Consider the following 12,040-nt stretch of genomic DNA (forward strand, 5'->3'; position numbering starts at 1 on the left):
TACAGAATTGGGAATCAAGGAGAATGTGGTCTGGGGAGACAAGATTAAAACCTTGGGAGGTGAGCAAATATCGAGACAGTCCAAGTCAGAGCAACTCCTGAGGGAATGCAGAAGCTAGATCTTCGAAAGTGGACACTTTCGCAAAGGGAGGCAGAGCTTTAATGAGATTGTGTAATTCAGAGGATACTGTGAATGTCTGGGTGGGTTGCTGAGAAATCCATGGGATCTGTCTTGGTCACATCTGCCATTTATGGTGTAGTGTAGTGTGTTCGACCACAGTTGCTTATTAATTTGCATATACCCCATGTTAATTTTGATTGCTAGAGTACAAGACAAAAATAAAATCCCTAGAATCCTTACAGTACAGAAGGAGGATATTCAGCCCATCGAATCTGTACCCTACATAAGCCCACTCCTCCACCCTTTCTCTGTAACACCACCTAACATTTTGGACACTAAGGGGCAATTTAGCAGGACCAATCCACCTAATCTACACTTCTTAGTTATACTTTTCTGACTTTGTAAAGTTTATTTTGTTTGTTTTAAATCAGGGAATCTTGTGGGTTTATTCTCTTAGTAAGTACCTGGAAACTTAAACTTTGTTCTTCAAATAAAATGTTACTAGTCCCTAACTGGATCATACCAGAATTTAGGGCTCTGGTCCAGGATCTTCACTGAAATCATATGGGCCTGTAACTTACTGCAGCAGCAGTGTTGGTGACTAATGCCATAATTTTGTGACAAGTTGACACCATAATGTGATGGAGACCTGACTAGAATGTCTCACAGCAGTGTCATTCTATAATAAGAAGTCTCGCAACACAAGGTTAAAGTCCAACAGGTTTATTTGAAATCACAAGCTTTCGGAGCTCTCACCTGATGAAGGAGCAATGCTCTGAACGCTTGTGATTTCAAATAAACCTGTTGGACTTTAACCTAGTGTTGTGAGACTTCTTCCTGTGCCCATCCCAGTCCAACGCAGGTATCTCCATTCTATAATAACCTAAGTCACAGCGGCAATCAAAGTAACTCTAATACAGCAAATTCAAGATTCCCATTGATTTTGCTGATGGGGTGGAGCTAGTAAAATTGTGCCTTCAAGGGACTCTGTAACATTGCAAACGTCCCATAAAATTATGGCATTGTCTAAGTAATGGCATAAGTCACTCGTCATAATTTCCTGCATTGCTGCACCATAATAGAGGTACCATGACCATGGCAAACCTTTCAGAAAATTATGGTCCTATAAGATATTTATACAATGGATTCAGCACTGGTAATTCCTACCAATGGTGCTGCAAACCCTCCATCCCTTTCCACCATGAGGAATAAAATGCAATACTCTGTTGGCTTTCATGGAGTTGATACTGTACCTTTCTTCGCTTTACCCAATAAGACAACTTTGGGTTTGAACAGTGGTGTTTCAGTAAGAGTGGGCCGCAGTTCCCCCATTCTTAGATCATTTGGCGAGTCTCCTAAGGATCTCTGTAGAAGAGAGAAAAGCGTTTCTTTCAAGAAACACAACTAAGGCCAAAACATGGAAGAAAGACTTACTTACATCTCACCCGAAACATAGGAATTACAATTACAGAACGAACATCTGCTACCAGCATTTCATTCTTTAATAACTTGTAAATTTAACAAATATTTTTCTCCCCCATATTTTTTCCATTCTTTCCTGAAGGTGTTTCTGACTCATGGCTGAATTAAGTTCTACTGATTATATCATGCCTAAATGGGCATTGCTACATAACGAGTGTTAGAAGGAATTCTGACTATTAGTGGTTTCATCCGAAGAATTTTGACTGCTGACAGAAACATATGAAATTGGTGGAGCAGTGAGGCTGTCTCCCTGATGCCAGTGTTGGAAGGCCTGAAGCGCTTTCAGATTTGAGATGTAGCCAACGAACTGCAGACCCTAAATCTGCGAGATCCTGGGAAGGAGAGCCAATCCTGGAGAGGTCAGTTGGCCACAATATTTACGTACAAGTAAAAGGAAGTATCTGAGCCCAAAATAATAAAGACATTTTGGATTCCGTTTCTGCAGAGGCCCTGGAGCACTAGCAAGGCAACCTATTGGTTGGTATAAATTGGTGGAACATGCATGTCAATATTCGGCCTATCTGAACTTAAAAATGGCCTCCGTCATGGGAGTGTCCCTTTAAGAAATGTTTTTGTCTTATCACATGGCTTCAGTGATGTCATTGTGTGGGTGGAGCTGGGCTGTGGCTCTGTGAGTTTTTGCTTTCAGTTTGAGTTGGGAGCTGGCTGTGGCTCTGACTTTTACTTTTGCTTTGAGTTTGGACCGGTTTATACTGCACAAGTTGAAAGAAGAGTTTCTCTATCTTCATATTAAAAGCTGTTTCCAGATTGTTTGATGACTTAAAAGAGATAATTGCTTTCTGGAAGGAATTCAAACCTGCTGTTTGGAAAGGAAACAAGAGTATCAATACCAAGTCTTAAAGACAGTAAGAGTGCCGCGTGCTGGGCCACACCTTTGAAAAGGGGTTTCTGGTTTATGGGATCTTGTTATTGAATTGGAACAGTTAAAGGGGGAATTCATTAAGGGTTATACATAGATTACTGTAGCTGTGTGGAGTATTTATGTTTGTAGATGATAAAAATTCTTGCATGTATGTATTTATACAAATGTTAACTAAATTTGGAGAATAAAATTTGTTTTTTTGATTAAAAGCACCTAAGAACTCTGTTGAATAATACCTGAAAGACAGGCTCTTGTACTCATCCCAGCCACATTCAATAAACAATTGTAGGTCAGGTGAATTCTAAGATATACTTTGGAGTTTTCTAAACCCTGGCCCATAACACCTCCTAGGAACAACTTGCATATTAAAATAGCCTCCCGCTTCAAGCAGGCAAGCATAATGTTCATTCATTTACAAACATGTTTGAGATGGCGGCCCGAGTCCTGCTTATTTTCAAATGCCAGCTGTCCATTTTATAGGCAAGAAATGTTTGTGTTCCAGTTAAATATCACCACCAAAATGCCAACATTTTTAACCTCACAGAAGTTGAACAGTGATCAGATATAGAAACTGAAGCCAGGAATTTCTGCTCTTTTGTGTGAAGGCCAAAGTCACATTTCACGATGGCGTCAAACCTGAAAGCAATTGTCCCCTTCCCCCATCAATGATTGGCTGCATTGAGGGCAGCACGGTGGCGCAGTGGTTAGCATTGCTGCCTCATGGCGCCGAGGTCCCAGGTTCGAACCCGGCTCTGGGTCACTGTTCGTGTGGAGTTTGCACATTCTCCCCGTGTTTGCATGGGTTTCGCCCCCACAACCCAAAAGATGTGCCAGGTAGGTGGATTGATCATGCCAAATTGCCCCTTAATTGGAAAAGATGAATTGGGTACTCTAAATTTATTTTTAAAAAATTATGGGCTGCATTGAACATTGGGAACCTCATTAATATAAATTAACATAAAATGTCAGGCCCATATGCTGGAATCATTCCCCCACAGCAAAAAATCCATCCATGGCGGCATGATGTCAGAACGGTGCAAAGCACGACTGGTCACCTGGTGAGCAGTACTGCCAGGGAAGCTCAGAGGCGAGTGCAGCACCTCGGGCGAGGGGGGGGGGGGGGAAGGTTACTGCCAGCTTTGTACTAGAGTACTGCCAGTAGGTGACAGGGCTGCCAGCTTGATGCCAGGCTAGTCCCAGGGGTGCCAGGGAAGTGCACCTGGGTGAAGATTGTTTCCTGGCTTGCTGGGGTGCCCTTTAAAATGACGCTCAGATCATCGAGTGTCTGATTTGATGGCGGGGCGAATGAATCAGAGGCCGCCCACCACCGATACATTGTGGAACCCATATGTGGAACCCGTATTTTGTTTCTAAGTGTCGCATTATATGGTGGAGAATTTCAATGCTGCTTTCCCTGTCCAACATTGGCCTTTTCTGGTATCGGAGAAAATTCCGGCCTGTGATTGTTTCTCTTCCTATCCACATATTCCCTTCCTTGAGACTTTAAGAATGACAGGGGCACCAGTACTAATCTGGCTGAGGTCAGCGGACTCAGCAGAGTTTGGAAATTAAAATTGGAACCTCAGTTCTTTGTGAACCATTTCCATAAAAAATCTGTTACGAACAAATGAAATTACAACTTATTTTTTAAAAAAAAATTTAGAGTATCCAATTATTTTTTTCCAATTAAGGGGCAATTTAGTGTAACCCTCCCCTCCCCCGGCGCACCCCACCGCAGCCCCCACTCCGGGACAATCCGTCCTCCCCTTGCTCACACCCGAGAATGAAGAGGATTTCGACACGCTCCCGGAGTCACCGTAGTGTAACCTAACCTACACATCTTTGGGTTGTGGGGGTGAAACCCACGCAGACATGGGGAGAATGTGCAAACTCCACACAGACAGTGACCCAAGGCCGGGATCGAGCTCAGGTCCTCAGCGCCGTAGACAGCAGTGCTAACCACTGTGCCACCGTGCAGCCCAAACTACACCTTATTCATTGATTATACAAATATTATTTATTAATCATTATGATGCAGGATAAAGCAGCTGTTTGATTAGCACCCAATTCATCACCTTAAAAATCCCCTCCCTCCACCACTAACACACAGTGTCATCTAGAAGATGCACTGCAACAATTTACCAATGCTCTATCGATAGCACCTTCCAAACCTGTGCCCTGTACCACCTCAAAGTCAAGGGCAGCCGATGCATGGGAACGCCACCACCTGCAAGTTCTGCTCCATGAGTGAAGCTGGCGTTGTGGTAATGTCACTGGACTGGTAATCCAGAAGCCCAGGCTAATGTTCTGGGGACAAGGGGTCAAAACCCACCACAGCAGCTGGCTTTCTCCCACTTCTCCTCCCTCTTCCAGGAGTTGTTCTGCTCTGATCGCCCCTCGTTCATTTTCCAATTGTTATTTATTCCACGGGAAATGCCTCTGGGAAAAAGTGGTTTGTGCTGAAGCCCTGAAGTCAGCAAAAACTCAATCAACACCTGCCACCCTCTCTCTGCAGAATTTTGGAGATATAAAAATACAAACAGCACCAAGCATTGCAGAATCAAAGCAACAGGCAACTAACCTGAAAGTAGTTACTAATTTATTTAAATAGCATTGGTAGGGTTTCTTCCTGTTACTGCTGAACATGTGTTCAGCTGTGCGAAGTTAAGCGAGGGAGTTAGGTGGAGTGTTGAGCTCCAATATAATACCTCTGGTGTCAACTCAAGAGCTGACTGTCACCATAATCTACATACATCCAGTGCATTAACTGTGTGGACGTTAATGCACTGGATGTATGTAGATTATGGTGACAGTCAGCTCTTGAGTTGACACCAGAGGTATTATATTGGAGCTCAACACTCCACCTAACTCCCTGCAGTACTCAAACAATGGATGCTACCGAGCCCAATCTTTGCATCCTTATGATGGCAGAGATTAGTAATTTAACAATAAAGTAAACTTCAACAATGAAACCTGTAAGGTAAAGTTAAGAGGAAACAAATACTTTGCCAATTTCCTCAGTTACCTCCAATGCAACTTCCTTTGCTGTTATAGGCCACTTATGTTCATATTTATCTTTTGCAGTATGTTCTAAATTCATGGCACCTGCGGAATTTTCATCAGATCCTTCTTGGTTATGTTTTCCTACCAAATGCTGAACAGACTTCACCATATTTTTCAGGTCTTCTGGATAAGGGGTAGGATAGCGCTTAAGATTTATTTCAACCTGAAATTGAAACAAAATATAAAAAAAATAGATGTAATTGTCTATAAATGTTTTCACTCTATACAGATGATCACCACAGAAATAAATCCAACACTGAATGTCAACTATCTTCACTGCACAGCTGGCAATACCATCCTACCTCTTACTGCATATGTTGAACACAATTTTCAATGTAGTCTTTCAACTTTCCCTCTTCTAGTTCACAAATAGATCAGTCATGCGGGGATTTGGTTCCACAGATGCCAGCATCCCTCTGGCAATTTACTCATGCAGTCATTTTTTAAATTTTTATGCTGTGCAGTGAGTTTCAACAATCTATTTGTACCATAGGAAGAAGTCACGGAAAGCTTGATGTTGGATACAATTGGCCATAGTGCAACTCTTCTTCTATATTTTCCTTGTTCTTACAATCATTGGGAGGAAAACCAACCTAAATGTGCACCAAACAGGCAAGAACAGTAGGTTGCCTGTTTTACACCTGTTCTATTGGAAAATAAAATCAAGCTTGGTCCACTGTGGACAACAGATCTGCTGCTAACCATATTGCACCCCATCAATGTTGATTTTTACTCCTGATGTTTCCTCACAACTAAAATCAACTTAGTCATCAGAAATTATAAATTGAACCTGAGAACTTACTGATCTGTAAAGCTATTGGTAATGTGTTACTATCCACACAGTTAATGGCCATTGGAAATATGCAGATCATGTACCTAGTGAACAACTGGAAGAGTACAATTCAATTTTTTATTTGTTATTTAAGTTGTTTGTTTAGATGATCTGTATTGCACTAATATCTAGTCAGTGGACAAAGTAAAACATTTTTGGGGCTAAATTCAATACCTCATTAACCAGGGCTCATTGATTCCAAAGCAGGTGGGGAGCATGCTGACTTTGTACTTCTTGCTGTTTTAAAATATTTCAGCAACGTGCCAGCATTAATGTCACAGGACACTTGAGCAGAAGCCAATATCTTGATTGCTAAGTGCAAGATAAAGCTAGAAAGCGAGCTTGCACCTGTTAAAAGTGGAGGTGTATTTTGCTGAAGTAGGCATGGCAATTATGCACAAAGTATATCTGGCCTGTGAAGCATTGAAGAATGGCACAACATGGCTGAAAGTGGGTCCAAGGTTTTTAGCAGCTGTAGTTGGGACTTTCCTGGAGCAGATGGAAATATGATTCGAATATCTGCAGGATGTTCTCTATGCAAATTGTCAGAAGACAGTGGGAGGGCTGTGGTAGTCACCACTGATGTATATATTGTATATATAGGATGTTGATATAGGTGCTTTACGGTAAGGCCCTGTACTACAGGTACGGGGGTAGATCCCTGCCTGCTGGTTCCGCCCAGTAGGCGGGGTATAAATATGTGTGCTCCCAGTTCGTCAGCTGCTGTAGGAGGCCACACATCTCAGTGTAATAAAGCCTTGATTACATCCTACTCTCGTCTTTGTGCGATTGATCGTGCATCAATTTATTACACTGAGTTTTTCAGAAGATGGACCTCCGCATCAAGCCGGATCGCCTGCAGCTGAATCCGCAAGCAGACAACGCCAAAAAGGACTTTGAACATTGGCTAGCCTGTTTTGAAGCGCCAGACAAAATTCCAGAAGCACAGAAGCTCCAGATCCTTTACACGCGGCTGAGCCCCAACGTCTTTCCACTGTCCAGGACACGCCGACCTATGCAGAGACCAACCCTGGGGGGCCCAAATGCTACTTCTGTGGGCTGTCAAAACACCTCCGACAGCGCTGCCCGGCGCGGAGCGCCCTCTGCAAGGCTTGTCGCAAGAAGCGACATTTCGCTGCAGTGTGCCAAGCCCGTTCAATTGCTGCTATTGTCCCGGCACCCCCCACGTGCAGCCAGTGCGCGCCGCCATCTTCCCCTCCTCGGACCACATGCGGCCAGTGGACGCCGGCATCTTACCCGACTCGCAACATGTGTGGCCCGTGGGCGCCGCCATCTTGTTCCTCCCAGGACCAACAGGCGCCGCCATCTTGCTTCTCCCATGACACATGCGGCCCGTGGGCGCCGCCATCTTACTCGACTCAGGACCCACGCCCGTTGGGCACCTCACCCGGCCGTTCATCGCCTGCAACCGCCAACACCCAGCCACGTCTCGCCTCGGTCACGATTGACCAGTCTCGACCACACAACCTCGCGACTGCTTCAGCCAAAGTGAATGTCAACGGGCACGAGATCTCCTGTCTGCTGGACTCTGGGAGCCCTGAGAGCTTCATTCACCCCGATACGGTAAGGCGCTGCTCCTTCGCGGTACACCCCGCTAACCAGAGAATCTCCCTGGCCTCAGGGTCCCACTCCGTGGCGATCCAGGGGTACTGCATCACCACTCTCACTGTCCAGGGCGTGGAGTTCAGCGGCTTCCGCCTCTACGTCCTCCCCAACCTCTGCGCTGCCTTGCTACTCGGCCTGGACTTCCAGTGCAACCTCTAGAGCCTAACCCTGAAATTCGGCGGGCCCCTACCACCCCTTACTGTGTGCGGCCTCGCAACCCTTAAGGTCGACCCACCTTCCCTTTTTGCAAACCTAACCCCGGATTGCAAACCCGTCGCCACCAGGAGCAGACAGTACAGCGCCCAGGACAGGACCTTCATCAGATCTGAAGTCCAGCAGCTGCTTCAGGAAGGCATCATCGAAAAAGGCATCAACAGACCCTGGAGAGCCCAAGTGGTAGTGGTCAAAACTGGGGAGAAAAACAGGATGGTCGTTGACTACAGCCAGACCATCAATCGGTAGACGCAGCTCGACGCGGACCCCCTCCCACGCATATCTGATATGGTCAATCAGATTGCACAGTACCGGGTCTTCTCGATCTGCCGACCACCAGCTCCCCATCCACAAGGCGGAACACCCATACACTGCGTTCGAGACAGACAGCCACCTTTACCACTTTCTTAGGGTTCCCTTCAGTGTCACCAACGGGGTCTCGGTCTTCCAACGGGAGATGGACCGAATGGTTGATCGGTACGGGCTGCGGGCCACTTTCCCATACCTGGACAATGTCACCATCTGCGGCCACGATCAGCAGGACCATGATGCCAACCTTGCCAAATTTCTCCACACCGCCACTCTCCTCAACCTCACGTATAAAAAGGAGAACTGCGTGTTCAGCACGAACCGCTTAGCCATCCTCGGCTATGTGGTCCAGAACAGAGTTCTGGGGCCCGACCCCGATTGCATGTGCCCCCTCATGGAACTCCCCCTCCCCCACTGCCCCAAGGCCCTCAAACGTTGCCTGGGGTCCTTTTCGTATTACGCCCAGTGGGTCCCAAACTATGCGGACAAGGCCCGCCCATTCATGCGATCCACTGTTTTTCCTCTGACGGCCGAGGTTCACCAGGCCTTTAACCGTATCAAGGCCGACATCGCCAAGGCCGCGATGCACCCGGTCGACGAGACGCTCCCCTTCCAAGTCTAGCTTGGAAGCTCAGATGTCGCTCTGGCCGCCACCCTCAACCAGGCAGGCAGGCCCGTGGCATTCTTTTCCCGCACCCTCCATGCCTCCGAAATTCGGCACTCCTCTGTCGAAAAAGAGGCCCAAGCCATCGCTGAAGTTGTGCGGCATTGGAGGCATTACCTGGCCGGCAGGAGATTCACTCTCCTCCCTGACCCAACGGTCGGTTGCCTTCATGTTTAATAACACACAGCGGGGCAAGATCAAAAACTATAAGATCTTGAGGTGGAGGATCGAGTTCTCCACCTACAATTACGAGATTTTGTATCGCCCCGGTAAGCTCAACGAGCCCCCCGATGCCCTATCCCGAGGTACATGTGCCAGCGCACAAGTGGACCGACTCCGGACCCTGCACGACAACCTCTGTCATCCAGGGGTCACACGTTTTTACCATTTCATCAAGGCCCGCAACCTTCCCTACTCCATCGAGGAAGTCAGGGAGATCACCAGAGATTGCCAGGTCTGCGGGAGTGTAAACCGCACTTCTACCGGCCAGACCGTGCGCGCCTGGTGAAGGCCTCCTGCCCCTTTGAACGCCTCAGTGTGGACTTCAAAGGGCCCCTCCCCTCCACCGACCACAACATGTACTTTCTCAGTGTGGTCGATGAATATTCCCGATTCTCCTTTGCCGTCCCATGCCCCGACATGACGTCTGCCACCGTCATCAAAGCCCTCAACACCATCTTCGCTCTGTTCGGCTTCCCCGCCTACATCCACAGCGACCGGGGATCCTCATTCATGAGCGATGAGCTGCGCCAGTACCTGCTCAACAGGGGCATTGCCTCGAGCAGGACGACCAGCTACAACCCCAGGAGAAACGGGCAGGTGGAGAGGGAGAATGGGACGGTCTGGATGGCCGTCCAGCTGGCCCTACAGTCCAGAAATCTCCTGGCCTCCCGCTGGCAGGAGGTCCTCCCCGACGCACTTCACTCCATTCGGTCGCTCCTGTGCACCACGACAATGAAACCCCCCATGAACGCCTCTTTGCCTTCCCTAGAAAGTCCACCTCCGGGGTGTAACTCCCGACGTGGCTGGCAGCTCCAGGACCCGTTCTCCTCCGTCAACACGTTCGACTCCACAAGGCGGACCCGTTGGTTGAGAGGGTACAGCTACTTCACGCCAACCCGCAGTACGCCTATGTAGCGTACCCCAACGGCCGCCAAGACACAGTCTCCCTCAGGGACCTGGCACCAGCTGGTTCCACAACCGCCCCCCCCCCCCCCGCCCCGGCGCAACCCTCCCCTCCCCCGGCGCACCCCACCGCAGCCCCCACTCCAGGACAATCCGTCCTCCCCTTGCTCACACCCGAGAATGAAGAGGATTTCGACACGCTCCCGGAGTCACCGTAGACCAAGCCGCCGCCAGAGTCGCCACCAGCACTGCGGCGCTCCCAACGACAGATCTAGGCACCGGACCGCCTGAATTTGTAATATTATCTGTACTTTTAAAACACACCTTTCTGTATATAGTTCTCCACCACCCCCGCCGGACTCATTTTTTTAACAGGGGGTGAATGTGGTAGTCACCACTGATGTATATATTGTATATATAGGATGTTGATATAGGTGCTTTACGGTAAGGCCCCTGTACTACAGGTACGGGGGTAGACCCCTGCCTGCTGGTTCCGCCCAGTAGGCCGAGTATAAATATGTGTGCTCCCAGTACAGCAGACATTTCGTCAGCTGCTGTAGAAGGCCACACATCTCAGTGTAATAAAGCCTCGATTATATCCTACTCTCGTCTTTGTGTAATTGATCTTGCATCAAGGGCATTGCCAAGAATCAAGCTCTTGAAGACCTTGATGTAGTGCAGTAAGAAGTTCGATGACCTAACACAAGATGTCAAGGTCACTAAATGCATCTTGATGAACCATTTTGTGGTTCAAACACTCCTCAATTTGTTAACTCCATCACTCAATAACCGAAAATCGCGATCAATCAGCAATTATATTTCTGCTACAATTAGAACTGCCTGCAAGCCTCACACCCACATTTCGCAGCTTGTACACAATACAAGCTATTCAACAATGGTTTCCATATCAATCAAACAGATTACATCAAGATCTCAGATATACAAGAAGGACAGGGGGACACACAACAGGAGGCAGGAAGATAATCAGCAGGAGACAGGTGCAACTGTATGTCCTAAATCCCATAGAATATAGAAACTTAACAAATAGGTGGAGGAGTAGGCTTTGGAGTTTAAAGTTTGGTCCTGTGAGACAGCTCCATCATTCACCCAGATCATGGTTGATCCACTTCAACACCTTTCCTCACTATACCAATATACTTTAATGGCAGGGCAGATGGAGTGTTCTGACTAGAATGTGGGGGCTCTTGAACATCAATGTGATCGAAGGCAAATACATCTGCAATCCGTTTCTATGGCTTGCGGTTATTGGCTCAGGGTTATTGAGCTGGAGGCAGAGCTGCAAACACTACGCTACATCAGGAAGCGGATAGCTACCTGGACACTTTATTCCACGAGATGTTCACAACCCCTAGGTTAAGGTTTTTGATTTGGTCAGTGGTCAGGAACAGGTGGGTATGACTGCCAGGGAGACAGGTAAGGGGGCCCAGAAGGTGGAAGTGGAGGAGCCTCTGCCCTTGCAATTGTCCAACAGATTCAAGGTTCTTGCAGCTTGCATGGGTCAAAATGAAAGCTGCAAGGTGGATGAACAAACTGATCATGGCACCACGGGGCAGAAAGTGGGCGGCACGGTGGCACAGTGGTTAGCACTGCTGCCTCACAGCTCCAGGGACCCGGGTTCAATACCAGCCTTGGGTGACTGTCTGTGTGGAGTTTGCACGTTCTCCCCGTGTCTGCGTGGGTTTCCTCCTGGTGCTCTGGTTTC

At 47.6% G+C, this 12,040-nt stretch overlaps 1 protein-coding gene across 10 annotated transcripts in view; it reads right to left on the minus strand.

The window, feature by feature from the left end:
- Positions 1-12,040, minus strand: part of lrrc7 (leucine rich repeat containing 7) — an 895,132-nt gene that overhangs the window by 172,178 nt on the left and 710,914 nt on the right. For all 10 annotated transcript variants that reach the window (XM_072511053.1, XM_072511057.1, XM_072511054.1 and 7 more), the window contains 2 exons: positions 5,511-5,711; positions 1,374-1,485 (listed from right to left, as the gene is read on the minus strand). In XM_072511053.1, the coding sequence (XP_072367154.1) occupies positions 1,374-1,485; positions 5,511-5,711 (313 nt within the window). The remainder of the gene's footprint in view (positions 1-1,373; positions 1,486-5,510; positions 5,712-12,040) is intronic.

This window comes from Scyliorhinus torazame, chromosome 7, assembly GCF_047496885.1.
Source record: "Scyliorhinus torazame isolate Kashiwa2021f chromosome 7, sScyTor2.1, whole genome shotgun sequence".
NCBI lineage: Eukaryota > Metazoa > Chordata > Chondrichthyes > Carcharhiniformes > Scyliorhinidae > Scyliorhinus > Scyliorhinus torazame.